This window comes from Lolium perenne, chromosome 1, assembly GCF_019359855.2.
Source record: "Lolium perenne isolate Kyuss_39 chromosome 1, Kyuss_2.0, whole genome shotgun sequence".
Classification (NCBI taxonomy): Eukaryota; Viridiplantae; Streptophyta; class Magnoliopsida; order Poales; family Poaceae; genus Lolium; species Lolium perenne.
In genome coordinates, this window is record NC_067244.2 from 104,486,276 (window position 1) to 104,503,862 (window position 17,587).

At 50.4% G+C, this 17,587-nt stretch overlaps 1 protein-coding gene across 1 annotated transcript; it reads left to right on the forward strand.

Moving 5' to 3' along the window:
- The first annotated feature begins 2,054 nt into the window (after positions 1-2,054).
- Positions 2,055-16,464, forward strand: LOC139832835 (uncharacterized). The gene is made up of 11 exons (XM_071822795.1): positions 2,055-2,240; positions 2,304-2,675; positions 3,036-3,282; positions 3,730-4,363; positions 4,502-5,269; positions 5,423-5,567; positions 10,789-11,436; positions 11,758-11,943; positions 12,004-13,572; positions 13,918-14,295; positions 16,042-16,464. Exons 1-11 carry the CDS (start codon positions 2,055-2,057, stop codon positions 16,462-16,464), a joined length of 5,556 nt encoding a protein of 1,851 aa, XP_071678896.1.
- Positions 16,465-17,587: the final 1,123 nt, after the last annotated feature.

A 17,587-nucleotide genomic window follows, 5' to 3' on the forward strand; every position in this document is an offset into this window, starting at 1 on the left:
ACGTGCCACCAAAGATACAAACGAGTGCAAGTGCCGCCATATACAAAAGAGAAAAAGCTTGTAAGCAAAGAGAGATAGGAGAAGAGAGGCCGCGTGTGAATCTTGTTGTCTCTTCCTTTGCAACCAAAGCTTTGGCTCTCCTTGTGTTAGTGTGACACCGAGCACTTATACATACACTTTTCCGCTCACTTTTGGTTGCACTAACCCCGCTTATCTCGTGTGTGTGTTCCACAACTTTTTCCGTGTTTATAGTGATCTTCACATTGACATTTGGATTTTTGGACCTCACCCACTTTTGACAACATACTCGATCTTGGATTTGTCTTTTGGCTTTCCACAACACTCGCCTAACACCATATTTGCTAGCTTTTGCGTGTGGTTTTGCGTGTGTTCCCGATACACTTGATCTTGCTTTCGGTTTGGTGGATTGCCTCAATACTATCTTACCTTGGTAAGAGTGCGAGGTAGTCTCCTTCCACTAACATACACAACATAGTTCTTGTCTTTCCATCATGGATAGGAACGGAGATACCAATAGGGATGAAGAGATCCTTCGCAACACCGAAAGGTTGGCTACTCAACACAACCTATGGACGCAACGACAAGAGTTCAAGGAGCAACTCTCCCTCTTCGAGACGCGCATCGATGAGCAATACGATGAAGTGGCTCACAACTTCTCCACCGTGAACCATGACTTGGCCCTTCTTCGTGAAGCTACGGACAACTTGAATGGCCAAATAGCGGCCAATGATGCCAACATGGAGCGGCGCATGGATAGCCTCGAGCGCGCCATCACCAACTTGGGTCGCCATCGTCGACACCGCTCTACTTCCTCTTCATCAAGCTCTTCCTCAAGGCATGAAGACCATTACTCTCATGGTGGCCTTTCGTCCCCAAGCTCTTCTTCAAGGCGTGAAGACCATCATCGACCTCATCGCTCACATGCTCGTCATGAAGACTCCCGCTCCAACTCTAGGCGTGGAGAAATACATCGCCATGCTCGTCCACATGAGCGTCCTCCACAAGCTCAAGACCTTCAACAAGATCGCCACCAAGCGGATCGCCATGCTCACCATGGGCGTGATGGCCATCCCCAAGATCAAGATCCTCAAGATCCACCTCGGCGAGATCTTCGTCGCCACCCTCACCATGACCAACGTGGCCGAGGAGAGCTACACCATGATCAAGATGAGAGACCCAACATTGAGCATCGTCCTCAACCGCGACAAGATCTTCAACCACATCCTCACCGTGAACCAAGTGAAGCAAGTGTTCAACTCCAACGCCAACCCAATGCTATGGTTGGCCGTAGAAGACCTCCTATTCCACCTCTCGCCGCAAGAGTTGACGGCGCCCCTCCTCGTAGAAGAAACTTGGAGGATGAAGAGAACATGTATGGCAAGCTCAAGTTCAACATGCCCAAGTTCAAAGGTGAAGACGACGCCGAAGCATACCTCTCATGGGCACTCAAGGTGGACAAGATCTTCCGCATCCACAACTACTCCGGTGCCAAGAAAGTGGCTATGGCATCACTCGAGTTTGAGGACTACGCCAACACTTGGTGGGAGCAAGTCCTCACTCTTCGAGAAGAAAAGGGTGAACCTTCTATTGACACTTGGGAAGATATGAAGAAGGAGATGCATGCTCGCTTTGTCCCAAAGCACTACATGAAAGACCTCTTCAACAAGCTCCAAAAGTTGAAGCAAGGCACCAAGACCGTTGAGGAGTTCTACAAGGAGATGGAGCTCACTATGATGCGAGCCAACATCCAAGAATCCGAGGAGCAAACCATTGCTCGCTTCTTCAATGGCCTTACTTATCCTATCAAGAGGATTGTCGAGTTCCAACCCTACTCCAACATGGTTGAGTTAGTCCACCAAGCATCGAAGGCCGAGCGCCAAGTGATTGAGGACATCAAGTACTCCAAGGCCAAGTCCTATTTCTCCTCCAAGCTCGCTACATCGACTCCTCCTACTACATCAACTCCTTATGCTACAAGTGCCAAGGCCGACGCATCCTCTACACCTTCCAAGAAGCCGACTATCCAAAGTCGCATGAAGCAAACGGTCTCCTCCACCGCCTCCTCTAAGGCATCCACGGGACCCTCTAGTGTCACTTGCTTCAAGTGTGGCACCCAAGGTCACAAATCGTTTGAGTGCAAGAACACCAAGGTCATGATCACTATGGAGAATGGTGACATCGAGACTCTTGATGAAGATGAATATGAAGCCCTTGTGCAAGCCGCCGTGGAAAGTGAAGAAGCTTATGAGCAAGAAAGTGGAGAAGATCCTCTCTTATGTGAGCATGACCCAAGTCCCTCACTTGTGGTCACAAGGGTGCTAACCACACAACCTCATGATATGGAAGAACAACGGTGCAACATCTTCCAAACCCGTGCCGGAATTGGTGGCAAGTCTATCAAGGTCATCATCGATGGTGGAAGTTGCCATAACCTTGCGAGCACCGAGTTATGTGAGAAGCTCCACCTCACTCTCCGCAAGCATCCTCACCCCTACCATATCCAATGGTTGAGTGACAAGGGCAACGTCAAGATACAACATACCGTCACCGTCAACTTCAAGATCGGCCCTTATGAGGACACCATCGAGTGTGACGTGGTACCCATGACGGTGTGCCACATGTTGCTTGGCCGCCCTTGGCAATATGACAAGAAGGCTATACATGATGGACTCTCCAACACATACACCTTCAAGGTCAATGACAAGAAGTTCGAGTTGCGCCCGATGACTCCTAGCCAAATCATCGCGGATAATGCGAAGGCTTTAGCGAGGGCACAACTCCGCACCCACCATAGTGAGATGAGAGGAGAGGGAGCGACCCACCATAAAGAGAGTGAGCGCCACAAGCCATACATGAGTGAGCCCACGAGTGTCCTTCTAGCCACCAAGAGTGAGTGGAGAGAGCTCCAAGAGAACCCATCCACCATATTGCACTATGTGCTCATATGCAAGGGACCCTCGTCGGAGACTAACGACTTAACCAACATTCCTCCGTCTTTGTTGTCTTTTTTGCAGGAATTTCAAGACGTCTTCCCCGACGAGCTCCCTCATGGACTACCACCACTCCGCGGCATAGAACACCGCATCGACCTCATACCCGGCGCTCCACTCCCAAACCGTGCCGCCTACCGCACCAACCCCGAAGAGACCAAGGAGATCAACCGCCAAATTCAAGATCTCCTCGCCAAAGGGTACGTCCGAGAAAGCCTTAGCCCTTGTGCGGTTCCCGTGATCCTTGTGCCTAAACCGGATGAGACGCAACGGATGTGTATGGATTGTCGCCCCATCAATGCCATTACCGTCCGTTACCGCCATCCCATTCCGCGTTTAGATGATATGCTTGATGAACTTAGTGGTGCCACGATTTTCTCCAAAGTCGATTTGCGTAGTGGTTACCATCAAATCCGCATGGCTATTGGTGATGAATGGAAAACGGCATTCAAGACCAAACTTGGTCTCTATGAATGGCTCGTTATGCCTTTCGGTCTTTCCAATGCTCCATCAACTTTCATGCGCCTCATGAATCACATCTTGCGTCCTCTCATTGGCAAGAGCGTGGTTGTCTACTTCGATGATATTCTTATTTATAGCAAAAACCTCGAGGACCATGTGCAACATGTGAGAGAGGTCTTGTGCATCTTGCGAAATGAAAAGCTTTATGCTAACCTCCCTAAATGCACATTTGCTCAAAACAAGTTGGTTTTTCTTGGTTTCGTGGTTTCCGCTAATGGGATTGAAGTTGATTCTTCCAAGGTGGAGGCCATCCATAATTGGCCTACCCCTACAAATGTTGGCCAAGTCCGAAGCTTCCATGGACTTGCCGGGTTTTACCGCCGCTTTGTCAAAGACTTTAGCACCATTGCTTGCCCTTTGAATGAGCTTACCAAGAAGAATGTTCCGTTTGTTTGGGGCAAGGCCCAACAAAATGCTTTTGATGAGTTGAAGAAACGCCTTACCGAAGCTCCACTTCTTGTTCTTCCAAATTTTGCAAAAACTTTTGAGGTTGAGTGTGACGCAAGTGGGTTTGGTATTGGTGGTGTGCTTATGCAAGAGGGCAAACCCGTGGCATACTATAGTGAGAAGTTAGATGGCGCACGCCTCAACTATCCTATATATGACAAGGAGCTCTACGCTTTGGTTCGTGTTCTTGAAGTTTGGCAACACTATCTTTGGCCAAAAGAGTTTATCATTCATTCCGACCATGAGTCCTTGAAATATTTGAAAAGCCAACACAACTTGAACAAACGACATGCAAAATGGGTCGAGTTCATTGAGTCCTTCCCATATGTGATCAAATACAAGAAGGGCAAGGACAATGTTGTGGCGGATGCTCTTTCCCGCAAAAACACCCTTTTGCTAACTCGTTTGGATTTTCATGTTTTGGGACTTGAAGAGATCAAAGAACTCTATCCTTCCGATTCTTTCTTTGCTCCCATTTTTGAGAAGTGCTCCGTTGAGCGAGGAGTGGATGATTTCTATTTGCATGATGGCTATTTGTTCAAAGCTAACAAGATTTGCATTCCCGAGTCTTCGCTTCGAAAATTGCTTTTGCAAGAGTCACATGGAGGAGGTCTTATGGGTCACTTTGGTCGAGAGAAGACATATGCCATGCTCTCAACCCACTACTATTGGCCAAGAATGTACCGCGACGTCGAACGCCTTTGCCGCCGGTGCACCACATGCTTACAAGCTAAGTCTACCTCCAACCCCTATGGTCTTTATACCCCATTGCCTATTCCATATGCACCATGGACCGATATTAGCATGGATTTCGTTTTAGGCTTGCCTCGCACTAAGCATGGTCATGACTCTATATTTGTGGTAGTGGATAGATTCTCTAAGATGGCTCATTTCATACCTTGCCATAAGAGCGACGATGCTTCACACATTGCTTCATTGTTTTTCAGGGAAATCGTTCGCCTACATGGAGTACCACAAAGCATTGTGTCGGATCGAGACGTCAAGTTCATGAGTTATCTTTGGAAGACGCTCATGGCAAAGTTTGGAGTGAAGCTCTTATTCTCATCATCATCGCACCCGCAAACGGACGGCCAAACGGAAGTGGTCAATCGAAGCCTCTCCACCCTCCTACGCATCCTCGTGAAGAAAAACTTGAAGTCATGGGAGGAATGCATCCCACACGCGGAGTTCGCCTACAACCGCGCCAAGCACTCGACTACATCAAGGAGCCCATTCATGGTCGTCTACGGGTTCGAGCCGCTCACGCCACTCGACATACTACCACTTCCCCTTCATGAGCGGACGAACATGGACTTCGCCAAGCGCGCCGCCGACGTGAAGAAACTACATGAAGAGACAAGGGCAACCATACAAGAACATGTGCTTCGTCAAGCTACCCGCCTCAACGCCAAGAAGAAGGAAAGGATTTTTCAAGAAGGAGACCTCGTTTGGATCCACCTCCGGAAGGAACGGTTCCCTCGCGAGCGCAACTCCAAGCTCAAGCCAAGAGGAGATGGCCCCTTCAAGGTTCTCAAACGCATCAACAACAACGCTTACGTCATCGACATTCCCACCTCCAAGTACTTGGTGAGCAACACCTTCAACGTTGCGGACTTGTCGCCATATCATGAAGATGGAGAGGAACAAGAGTCGAGGACGACTCTTTCCCAAGGGGGGGGAGATGATGCGGGGTGGCCTTCGGTCACCTCCACACCAAGACCAACAAGTCCCCCAAGTGGACCGATGACACGAGCCCGAGTCAAGGCTCTCCATGATGAGGTGAACTCGCTCCTCACCACCCTTGATCTTGGTACACCTTTGGATGGATTGCTACCTCATGCCGACGTGTTATGTGTCATTAGGTATAAGGAGCATCAAGGTCACCAAGAGGAGGATACGCCATGGTCAAAGGGACGAGAGGAGCAGCTGGACAAGAAGATGGACACGAAGATGGACATGGAGCTGGACAGGAAGTCGCCCGAAGAGCGCAAGGAAGAGAAGACGGACGGCCGGTCCAGAACCCGGTCGACCGGCTCCCTGACCGGATCACCCGGTCCACAGCCCGGTCTGACCGGCCTCCTGACCGGGCCGCCCGGTCAGCAACCGAGATTCGCGCTCGTGACATCCGGGCGCCATCCAGGGGACTTGGAGCCTCGTCCGGTCGCCGCCCGGTCACAGGCCCGGTCTGAAACCGGCCGGCCCGGTCACAGGCCCGGTTGACCGGCCCCCTGACCGGCCCGCCCGGTCACAGGCCCGGTCTGACCGGCCTCCTGACCGGCCTGCACGACTTAAGTTATCTTTTCGGCCCGAACTTACCTTTTCGGCCTGTGACGCCTTGTAAGACTATAAATACCCCCAGGACGCCCCTTTAGCTCTTTAGACTTGTTTTGAACTCAAACCTAACTTTGAGCTTAGTCTCCCTTGGGTATCATCCCTCTGTAATCAAGGCACCTTGGTTGTTGATTTGGAACTTGTTGAGTGAGATTCTAGTACAAGATACTCTCTCTCCCTCACCAAGCTCTTCTTCTCCAATCCCAATCTCTCCCCGGGGAATTCTACCGCGTGTCTCTTCCTCGGAGATTCTATTGGCGTGGTCCATCGAGCCACGGAGGTAAGCATCGGGTGTATCGGGTTGTGTGTGTGCGTGAGTCTCGGAGTTCCTCGTGTTCATCGCCGTGTTCTTCGTGTTCCTCGCGTTTTTCCCATCTTCCCCCTTGGTTTCGAAGTCAATCCGCGAGATCGGGCCACACACGGGGTCTTAGACCTCATCAGAGAGCAAAATATAAAATAGGTGAAGAGGGAGGGCTCGCCTTTGGAAAGCTGCAGAAGAACATGTCGGAGAACTCGTCGTATCTCACATCACCACTCCGTGATCCTATCCGGGAAGAAGCAAATTGATGTAGCCCCGGTCACCGACGTCGCTACACCAAGACCAACAAGTCCCCCAAGTGGACCGATGACACGAGCCCGAGTCAAAGCACTACATGATGAGGTGAACTCGCTCCTCACCACCCTTGATCTTGGTACACCTTTGGATGGATTGCTACCTCATGCCGACGTGTTATGTGTCATTAGGTACAAGGAGCATCAAGGTCACCAAGAGGAGGATACGCCATGGTCAAAGGGAGGAGAGGAGCAGCTGGACAAGAAGATGGACATGAAGATGGACATGGAGCTGGACAGGAAGTCGCCCGAAGAGCGCAAGGAAGAGAAGACGGACGGCCGGCCCAGAACCCGGTCGACCGGCTCCCTGACCGGACCACCCGGTCCACAGCCCGGTCTGACCGGCCTCCTGACCGGACCGCCCGGTCAGCAACCGGGATTTGCGCTCGTGACATCCGGGCGCCATCCAGGGGACTTGGAGCCTCGTCCGGTCGCCGCCCGGTCCCAGGCCCGGTCTGAAACCGGACCGCCCGGTCACAGGCCCGGTCGACCGGCCCCCTGACCGGCCCGCCCGGTCACAGGCCCGGTCTGACCGGCCTCCTGACCGGCCTGCACGACTTAAGTTATATTTTCGGCCCGAACTTACCTTTTCGGCCCATGACGCCTTGTAAGACTATAAATACCCCCAGGACGCCCCTTTAGCTCTTCAGACTTGTTTTGAACTCAAACCTATATTTGAGCTTAGTCTCCCTTGGGTATCATCCCTCTGTAATCAAGGCACCTTGGTTGTTGATTTGGAACTTGTTGAGTGAGATTCTAGTACAAGATACTCTCTCTCCCTCACCAAGCTCTTCTTCTCCAATCCCAATCTCTCCCCGGGGAATTCTACCGCGTGTCTCTTCCTCGGAGATTCTATTGGCGTGGTCCATCGAGCCACGGAGGTAAGCATCGGGTGTATCGGGGTGTGTGTGTGCGTGAGTCTCGGAGTTCCTCGTGTTCATCGCCGTGTTCTTCGTGTTCCTCGCGTTTTCCCATCTTCCCCCTTGGTTTCGAAGTCAATCCGCGAGATCGGGCCACACACGGGGTCTTAGACCTCATCATATGGTATCAGCAGCTCTTGGTTACCGCGGATTTGACCTCCCACCCACCCGATTTCGTTCCTAGAAAATTTTCCAAAAAATCCCCAAAAATAGCCCTAAATTGCCTCTTGACCGATCTGTGATTTGGTTGCGTTTTGAGTGGTTTTGGTCCGTGGATCTGGTGTTGTTGTGCTTGATCTACTATTTCCCCAACTTTTAGCCTCCAATTCCATCGTTTCCCCTCGATTTGGTCGATTTGGCTTGGTTTTCGTGAAGAACAGGAGAGAGAAAGTTCATCCCGCGAAATCCGGTTGAGCAGCCGGTCAACCGGGCCCACGACCGGCCGAGCCGGCCCAACACCCGGTCAACCGGGCGGCAAACCGGGCAAGCCGGTCCAGAACCCGGTCCAACCGGGCCTCCGACCGGGCGACGCAACGCCCCCTTCGACCTCGACATCCGGCGATCTCCACCACCACCACCACCACCACCACCACCATCGCAGGTATAACTTGCAGGTCACCTTGTAACCCCTCTTCCTTTTGCGATCTATCCCATCGAGCATTGCTTGTTTAGTGTTGCGAGACATTGCACGTGGCCCCGCATTGTGAGGTGTGTGTGTCGCGTTGAGTAAGGCACCCAAGCAAACACTCGTGTGGCAAGATAGCAAAAGCGAGGCTAACGCTAACATAGTGCGTCAAAAAGCCCCAAAAACACAAAAAGAGTGCGAGTAGCACCATACATCCATACATCCATACATCCATACGCCCATATACACAAAAGTGTCCACGTGCCACCAAAGATACAAACGAGTGCAAGTGCCGCCATATACAAAAGAGAAAAAGCTTTTAAGCAAAGAGAGATAGGAGAAGAGAGGCCACGTGTGAATCTTGTTGTCTCTTCCTTTGCAACCAAAGCTTTGGCTCTCCTTGTGTTAGTGTGACACCGAGCACTTATACATACACTTTTCCGCTCACTTTTGGTTGCACTAACCCCATTTATCTCGTGTGTGTGTTCCACATCTTTTTCCGTGTTTATAGTGATCTTCACATTGACATTTGGATTTTTGGACCTCACCCACTTTTAACAACATACTTGATCTTGGATTTGTCTTTTGGCTTTCCACAACACTCGCCTAACACCATATTTGCTAGCTTTTGCGTGTGGTTTTGCGTGTGTTCCCGATACACTTGATCTTGCTTTCGGTTTGGTGGATTGCCTCAATACTATCTTACCGTGGTAAGAGTGCGAGGTAGTCTCCTTCCACTAACATACACAACATAGTTCTTGTCTTTCCATCATGGATAGGAACGGAGATACCAATAGGGATGAAGAGATCCTCCGCAACACCGAGAGGTTGGCTACTCAACACAACCTATGGACGCAACGACAAGAGTTCAAGGAGCAACTCTCTCTCTTCGAGACGCGCATCGATGAGCAATACAATGAGGTGGCTCACAACTTCTCCACCGTCAACCAAGACTTGGCCCTTCTTCGTGAAGCTACGGATAACTTGAATGGCCAAATGGCGGCCAATGATGCCAACATGGAGCGGCGCATGGATAGCCTCGAGCGCGCCATCACCAACTTGGGTCGCCATCGTCGACACCGTTCTACTTCCTCTTCATCAAGCTCTTCCTCAAGGCATGAAGACCATTACTCTCATGGTGGCATTTCATCCCCAAGCTCTTCCTCAAGGCGTGAAGACCATCATCGACCTCATCGCCAACATGCTCGTCATGAAGACTCTCACTCCAACTCTAGGCGTGGAGAAATACATCGCCATGCTCGTCCACATGAGCGTCCTCCACAAGCTCAAGGCCTTCACCAAGATCGTCACCAAGCGGATCGCCATGCCCACCATGGGCGTGATGGCCATCCCCAAGACCAAGATCCTCAAGATCCACCTCGGCGAGATCTTCGTCGCCACCCTCACCATGATCAACGTGGACGAGGAGAACTACACCATGATCAAGATGAGAGACCCAACATTGAGCATCGTCCTCAACCGCGACAAGATCTTCAACCACATCCTCACCGTGAACCAAGTGAAGCAAGTGTTCAACTCCAACGCCAACCCAATGCTATGGTTGGCCATAGAAGACCTCCTATTCCACCTCTAGCCGCACGAGTTGACGGTGCCCCTCCTCGTAGAAGAAACTTGGAGGATGAAGAGAACATGTATGGCAAGCTCAAGTTCAACATGCCCAAGTTCAAAGGTGAAGACGACGCTTGAAGCTTACCTCTCATGGGCACTCAAGGTGGACAAGATCTTCCGCATCCACAACTACTCCGGTGCCAAGAAAGTGGCTATGGCATCACTCGAGTTTGAAGACTACGCCAACACTTGGTGGGAGCAAGTCCTCACTCTTCGCGAAGAAAAGGGTGAACCTCCAATTGACACTTGGGAAGATATGAAGAAGGAGATGCATGCTCGCTTTGTCCCAAAGCACTACATGAAAGACCTCTTCAACAAGCTCCAAAAGTTGAAGCAAGGCACCCAAACCGTTGAGGAGTTCTACAAGGAGATGGAGCTCACTATGATGCGAGCCAACATCCAAGAATCCGAGGAGCAAACCATTGCTCGCTTCTTCAATGGCCTTACTTATCCCATCAAGAGGATTGTCGAGTTCCAACCTTACTCCAACATGGTTGAGCTAGTCCACCAAGCATCGAAGGCCGAGCGCCAAGTGATTGAGGACATCAAGTACTCCAAGGCCAAGTCCTATTTCTCCTCCAAGCTCGCTACATCGACTCCTCCTACTACATCAACTCCTTATGCTACAAGTGCCAAGGCCGACGCATCCTCTACACCTTCCAAGAAACCGACTATCCAAAGTCGCATGAAGCAAACGGTCTCCTCCACCGCCTCCTCTAAGGCATCCACGGGACCCTCTAGTGTCACTTGCTTCAAGTGTGGCACCCAAGGTCACAAATCGTTTGAGTGCAAGAACACCAAGGTCATGATCACTATGGAGAATGGTGACATCGAGACTCTTGATGAGGATGAATATGAAGCCCTTGTGCAAGCCGCCGTGGCAAGTGAAGAAGCTTATGAACAAGATAGTGGAGAAGATCCTCTCTTATGTGAGCATGACCCAAGTCCCTCACTTGTGGTCACAAGGGTGCTAACCACACAACCTCATGCTATGGAAGACCAACGGTGCAACATCTTCCAAACCCGTGCCGGAATTGGTGGCAAGTCGATCAAGGTCATCATAGATGGTGGAAGTTGCCATAACCTTGCAAGCACCGAGTTGTGTGAGAAGCTCCACCTTACTCTCCGCAAGCATCCTCACCCCTACCATATCCAATGGTTGAGTGACAAGGGCAACGTCAAGATACAACATACCGTCACCGTCAACTTCAAGATCGGCCCTTATGAGGACACCATCGAGTGTGACGTGGCACCCATGACGGTGTGCCACATGTTGCTTGGCCGCCCTTGGCAATATGACAAGAAGGCTATACATGATGGACTCTCCAACACATACACCTTCAAGGTCAACGACAAGAAGTTCGAGTTGCGCCCGATGACTCCTAGCCAAATCATCGCGGACAATGCGAAGGCTTTAGCGAGGGCACAACTCCACACCCACCATAGTGAGATGAGAGGAGAGGGAGCGACCCACCACAAAGAGAGTGAGCGCCACAAGCCATATATGAGTGAGTCCAAGAGTGTCCTTCTAGCCACCAAGAGTGAGTGGAGAGAGCTCCAAGAAAACCCATCCACCATATTGCACTATGTGCTCATATGCAAGGGACCCGCGTCGGAGACTAACGACTTAATCAACATTCCTCCGTCTTTGTTGTCTCTTTTGCAGGAATTTCAAGACGTCTTCCCCGACGAGCTCCCTCATGGACTACCACCACTCCGCGGCATAGAACACCGCATCGACCTCATACCCGGCGCTCCGCTCCCAAACCGTGCCGCCTACCGCACCAACCCCGAAGAGACCAAGGAGATCAACCGTCAAATTCAAGATCTCCTCGCCAAAGGGTATGTCCGTGAAAGCCTTAGCCCTTGTGCGGTTCCCGTGATCCTTGTGCCTAAACCGGATGAGACGCAACGGATGTGTATGGATTGTCGCCCCATCAATGCCATTACCGTCCGTTACCGCCATCCCATTCCGCGTTTAGATGACATGCTAGATGAACTTAGTGGTGCCACGATTTTCTCTAAAGTCGATTTGCGTAGTGGTTACCATCAAATCCGCATGGCTATTGGTGATGAATGGAAAACGGCATTCAAGACCAAACTTGGTCTCTATGAATGGCTCGTTATGCCTTTCGGTCTTTCCAATGCACCATCTACTTTCATGCGCCTCATGAATCACATCTTGCGTCCTCTCATTGGCAAGAGCGTGGTTGTTTACTTCGATGATATTCTTATTTATAGCAAAAACCTCGAGGACCATGTGCAACATGTGAGAGAAGTCTTGTGCATCTTGCGCCATGAAAAGCTTTATGCTAACCTCCCCAAGTGCACATTTGCTCAAAACAAATTGGTTTTTCTTGGTTTTGTGGTTTCCGCTAATGGGATTGAAGTTGATTCTTCCAAGGTGGAGGCCATCCATAATTGGCCTACCCCTACAAATGTTGGCCAAGTCCGAAGCTTCCATGGACTTGCCGGGTTTTACCGCCGCTTTGTCAAAGACTTTAGCACCATTGCTTGCCCTTTGAATGAGCTTACCAAGAAGAATGTTCCGTTTGTTTGGGACAAGGCCCAACAAAATGCTTTTGATGAGTTGAAGAAACGCCTTACCGAAGCTCCACTTCTTGTTCTTCCAAATTTTGCAAAAACTTTTGAGATTGAGTGTGACGCAAGTGGGCTTGGTATTGGTGGTGTTCTTATGCAAGAGGGCAAACCCGTGGCATACTATAGTGAGAAGTTAGATGGCGCACGCCTCAACTATCCTATATATGACAAGGAGCTCTACGCTTTGGTTCGTGTTCTTGAAGTTTGGCAACACTATCTTTGGCCAAAAGAGTTTATCATTCATTCCGACCACGAGTCCTTGAAATATTTGAAAAGCCAACACAACTTGAACAAACGACATGCAAAATGGGTCGAGTTCATTGAGTCCTTCCCATATGTGATCAAATACAAGAAGGGCAAGGACAATGTTGTGGCGGATGCTCTTTCCCGCAAAAACACCCTTTTGCTAACTCGTTTGGATTTTCATGTTTTGGGACTTGAAGAGATCAAAGAACTCTATCCTTCCGATTCTTTCTTTGCTCCCATTTTTGAGAAGTGCTCCGTTGAGCGAGGAGTGGATGATTTCTATTTGCATGATGGCTATTTGTTCAAAGCCAACAAGATTTGCATTCCCGCGTCTTCGCTTCGAAAATTGCTTTTGCAAGAGTCTCATGGAGGAGGTCTTATGGGCCACTTTGGCCGTGACAAGACATATGCCATGCTCTCAACCCACTACTATTGGCCAAAGATGAAGCGAGATGTGGAGCGCCTTTGCCGTCGGTGCACAACATGCTTACAAGCTAAGTCTACCTCCAACCCTTATGGTCTTTACATGCCATTGCCTATTCCTTATGCACCATGGACCGATATTAGCATGGATTTCGTTCTAGGCTTGCCTCGCACTAAGCATGGTCATGATTCCATATTTGTTGTAGTGGATAGATTCTCTAAGATGGCTCATTTCATACCTTGCCATAAGAGCGACGATGCTTCACACATTGCTTCATTGTTTTTCAGGGAAATAGTTCGCCTACATGGAGTACCACAAAGCATTGTGTCGGATCGAGACGTCAAGTTCATGAGTTATCTTTGGAAGTCGATCATGGCGAAGTTTGGAGTCAAGCTCTTGTTCTCATCATCATCGCACCCGCAAACGGACGGCCAAACGGAAGTGGTCAATCGAAGCCTCTCCACCCTCCTACGGGTCCTCGTGAAGAAAAACTTGAGGTCATGGGAGGAGTGCCTTCCCCACGCCGAGTTCGCCTACAACCGCGCCAAGCACAAGACTACATCAAGGAGCCCCTTCATGGTCGTCTATGGCTTCGAACCTTACACGGCACTCGACATACTTCCGCTTCCTCTCCACGAGCGCATCAACATGGACTTCGACAAGCGCGCCGCCGCCGTCAAGAAACTACATGAAGAGACAAGGGCAACCATACAAGAACATGTTCTTCGTCAAGCCAACCGCCTCAACGCCAAGAAGAAGGCAAGGATATTCGAAGAAGGAGACCTCGTTTGGATCCACCTCCGAAAGGAAAGGTTCCCTCATGAGCGCAACTCCAAGCTCAAGCCAAGAGGAGATGGCCCCTTCAAGGTCCTCAAGCGCATCAATGACAACGCTTACGTCATCGACATACCAACATCCAAGTACTTGGTGAGCAACACGTTCAACGTCTCGGACTTGTCACCCTATCATGGAGATGAGGAGGTGCAAGAGTCGAGGACGACTCTTTCCCAAGGGGGGGGAGATGATGTAGCCCCGGTCACCGACGTCGCTACACCAAGACCAACAAGTCCCCCAAGTGGACCGATGACACGAGCCCGAGTCAAAGCACTACATGATGAGGTGAACTCGCTCCTCACCACCCTTGATCTTGGTACACCTTTGGATGGATTGCTACCTCATGCCGACGTGTTATGTGTCATTAGGTACAAGGAGCATCAAGGTCACCAAGAGGAGGATACGCCATGGTCAAAGGGAGGAGAGGAGCAGCTGGACAAGAAGATGGACATGAAGATGGACATGGAGCTGGACAGGAAGTCGCCCGAAGAGCGCAAGGAAGAGAAGACGGACGGCCGGCCCAGAACCCGGTCGGCCGGCTCCTGACCGGACCACCCGGTCCACAGCCGGTCTGACCGGCCTCTGACCGGACCGCCGGTCAGCAACCGGGATTTGCGCTCGTGACATACGGGCGCCATCCAGGGGACTTGGAGCCTCGTCCGGTCGCCGCCCGGTCCCAGGCCCGGTCTGAAACCGGACTGCCCGGTCACAGGCCCGGTCGACCGGCCCCCTGACCGGCCCGCCCGGTCACAGGCCCGGTCTGACCGGCCTCCTGACCGGCCTGCACGACTTAAGTTATATTTTCGGCCCGAACTTACCTTTTCGGCCCATGACGCCTTGTAAGACTATAAATACCCCCAGGACGCCCCTTTAGCTCTTCAGACTTGTTTTGAACTCAAACCTATATTTGAGCTTAGTCTCCCTTGGGTATCATCCCTCTGTAATCAAGGCACCTTGGTTGTTGATTTGGAACTTGTTGAGTGAGATTCTAGTACAAGATACTCTCTCCCTCACCAAGCTCTTCTTCTCCAATCCCAATCTCTCCCCGGGGAATTCTACCGCGTGTCTCTTCCTCGGAGATTCTATTGGCGTGGTCCATCGAGCCACGGAGGTAAGCATCGGGTGTATCGGGGTGTGTGTGTGCGTGAGTCTCGGAGTTCCTCGTGTTCATCGCCGTGTTCTTCGTGTTCCTCGCGTTTTCCCATCTTCCCCCTTGGTTTCGAAGTCAATCCGCGAGATCGGGCCACACACGGGGTCTTAGACCTCATCACAAATGCTGGAACACACACAACGTATGCAAGTCTTACTACTACGGATAAAGAAGAGCCACCATGATCAAGATGATATGCATGACATGGCAATATGATGCGATGCACTTATCCAATTTAAGCGGAGTCGGAACCTCGGACAAGCAAATTAAGTTGGAGTTGCATTTTCTACCGGAAAAGTTAAGTGTTGATTAGCACGACATAACATGTCAGGGGTGCTCTACTTCAATATTAAACGGAGCGGGGAAAACCCTAGTTGGATATCCGAAATACTCCGCATATATGTTAGGTGAACATGCATAACTATCAACGTGTGACATGATGCGAGATGCAAACAGGCATATAGATGGCATATTCATGATCCTCATATTTTTCTGATAAATTTTCATATATAACACTTTTTATTTCGAATTACCAATTAAAATTTATTAACAGATTAGTTTTTATTAGTTAAAATTGAAAAACAGGATTTCTTTTAATTAGGAAAAGACCCGAAAACAAAATACAGAAAGGGGGAAAGGACCCCGGGTTTGTTTTCAAAACGTGCAGGGGTTATCCTTAAACGCGTCAGAGGGAAGGACCGCAGTTAGGAGTTGAAACATGGCAGGGGGCTAGATGCAACCGCCAGATCCAGATCTGGATCTGGGGCGTTTCTCACCGAGAGGATCTGGAGCCAAAGAGGCTGACAGAAGGGGCCCGCGACGCTAGCGTGGCCCTAGAGTGGCAAAGCATCCACGCACGCGGGCATGGTGTTCGATGGAGGACGTGTGTGAGGAGCGGCGGTGACCACTGCGGGCCGGCACGAATGAGCGCGGGCGGTGAGGGGCGTTCCAGGAGGCGTGGCTTGGCGCGTGCAGAGCGCCTCATCGGTGCGGACCAAGAGGAGGCGGTGTCGGGCACAGGGGGTCCACGAATGCTTGCTGGAGCGGAGACCTGCGGGGAAAGTTTCGGGCACCACGGTGAAAAAGGGAACCAGGACGCGCATAAACGGTAGAGGATGTCTGGGGTGTGTGCGAGCTCACCAGGACCGCGGTGGTGTGCTCAGAAGGGGCGGAGGAGGTCCACGGTGGTCGTCGTCGATGATTCGTAGCGTCCCTTGACGATTCCTTGCAGACGGTTGACGAGGACGACGCGGTGGAGCTCGTGGTGCCCTCGACCTGAAGCGGGGTGGTTAGAATCGGCGGCGCCATGGCGGTTCTGTGAGGTTGCTCCGATGGTTTGCAGGGAAGAAAAAAATAGGGGATGAGAAGAGGGTGGCGGCGGCGCGAGGGAGGAGGATGAGAGGGGGCTAGGGTTTTGGCACCGAAAGATAAAGGAGGGGGAGGGAGCATGTGAGGGGTGGTGGTGCGGCGTCGTGGTTGACAACGACATGAGAGGGGCTCACGCTCTCTCTCGTGAAGGGGAAAACGACGAACAGGGACGGTGGCGTACCGTCTTGCGTTGGGTCGGGTCAGGCCGAAAAGAGAAGAGGAGGGAGGGAGACGGGCCGAGGGAAGATAGGCCAGGAAGAGAGAGGGAGACATGCCCAGGGAAGAAGGATAAGGTTTTCTTTTTCTCATTTATTTTTAAAACTGCTTTGGTATTTGAAAACAAAAGCAAACAAAGCCAACCATTTTTTTAAAACTGTAAAACGTTTGAAATAGTTTTGTTATTTATATAGTTTTGATTGTTAGGGATTTGTGTAAAGAAAGGATAAGGGGACGGTTTAATATAAAACCATATGAGAGGGAAATCGAAATAGTTTTCATTTAAAAATAACTTTTATTTCATAAAATCTTGTGGATGAGATGATGCATAAAAGAAAAGAACAAGCAATTCTATTAGGGGTACTATCCGAGGCCGTTACAATAGCCTTGCTCTTGATGTTGAAATTATTAAACTAAAAGTTATGCCTCATGATGTTAAAGAAATCAAGACTTTGAATGCCATTCAAGTTAGAATTGATGATAATGTTAGGATGTTAGCTGAATTGCATGCTAGGTGGGAAAGAGAGTATGAAATTGCTAGAAATAATAGTATGACTAAAGTTTGTATCATTACCACCACTAGTAGTGATGAAGTCTCAGATGTTAGCAAACCTCCTACTATTAATGGTAAAATAATTGGTGAATGAAAAG

Coding starts and splice junctions, on each gene's coding strand:
- LOC139832835 (XM_071822795.1), top strand. CDS start 2,055: ATGAAGCAAACGGTCTCCTCCACCGCCTCCTCTAAGGCATCCACGGGA. Junction 4,364..4,501: donor GCGGATGCTCTTTCCCGCAA/AAACACCCTTTT, acceptor TGATTTCTATTT/GCATGATGGCTATTTGTTCA. Junction 5,270..5,422: donor CTCGACATACTACCACTTCC/CCTTCATGAGCG, acceptor TCAAGAAGGAGA/CCTCGTTTGGATCCACCTCC.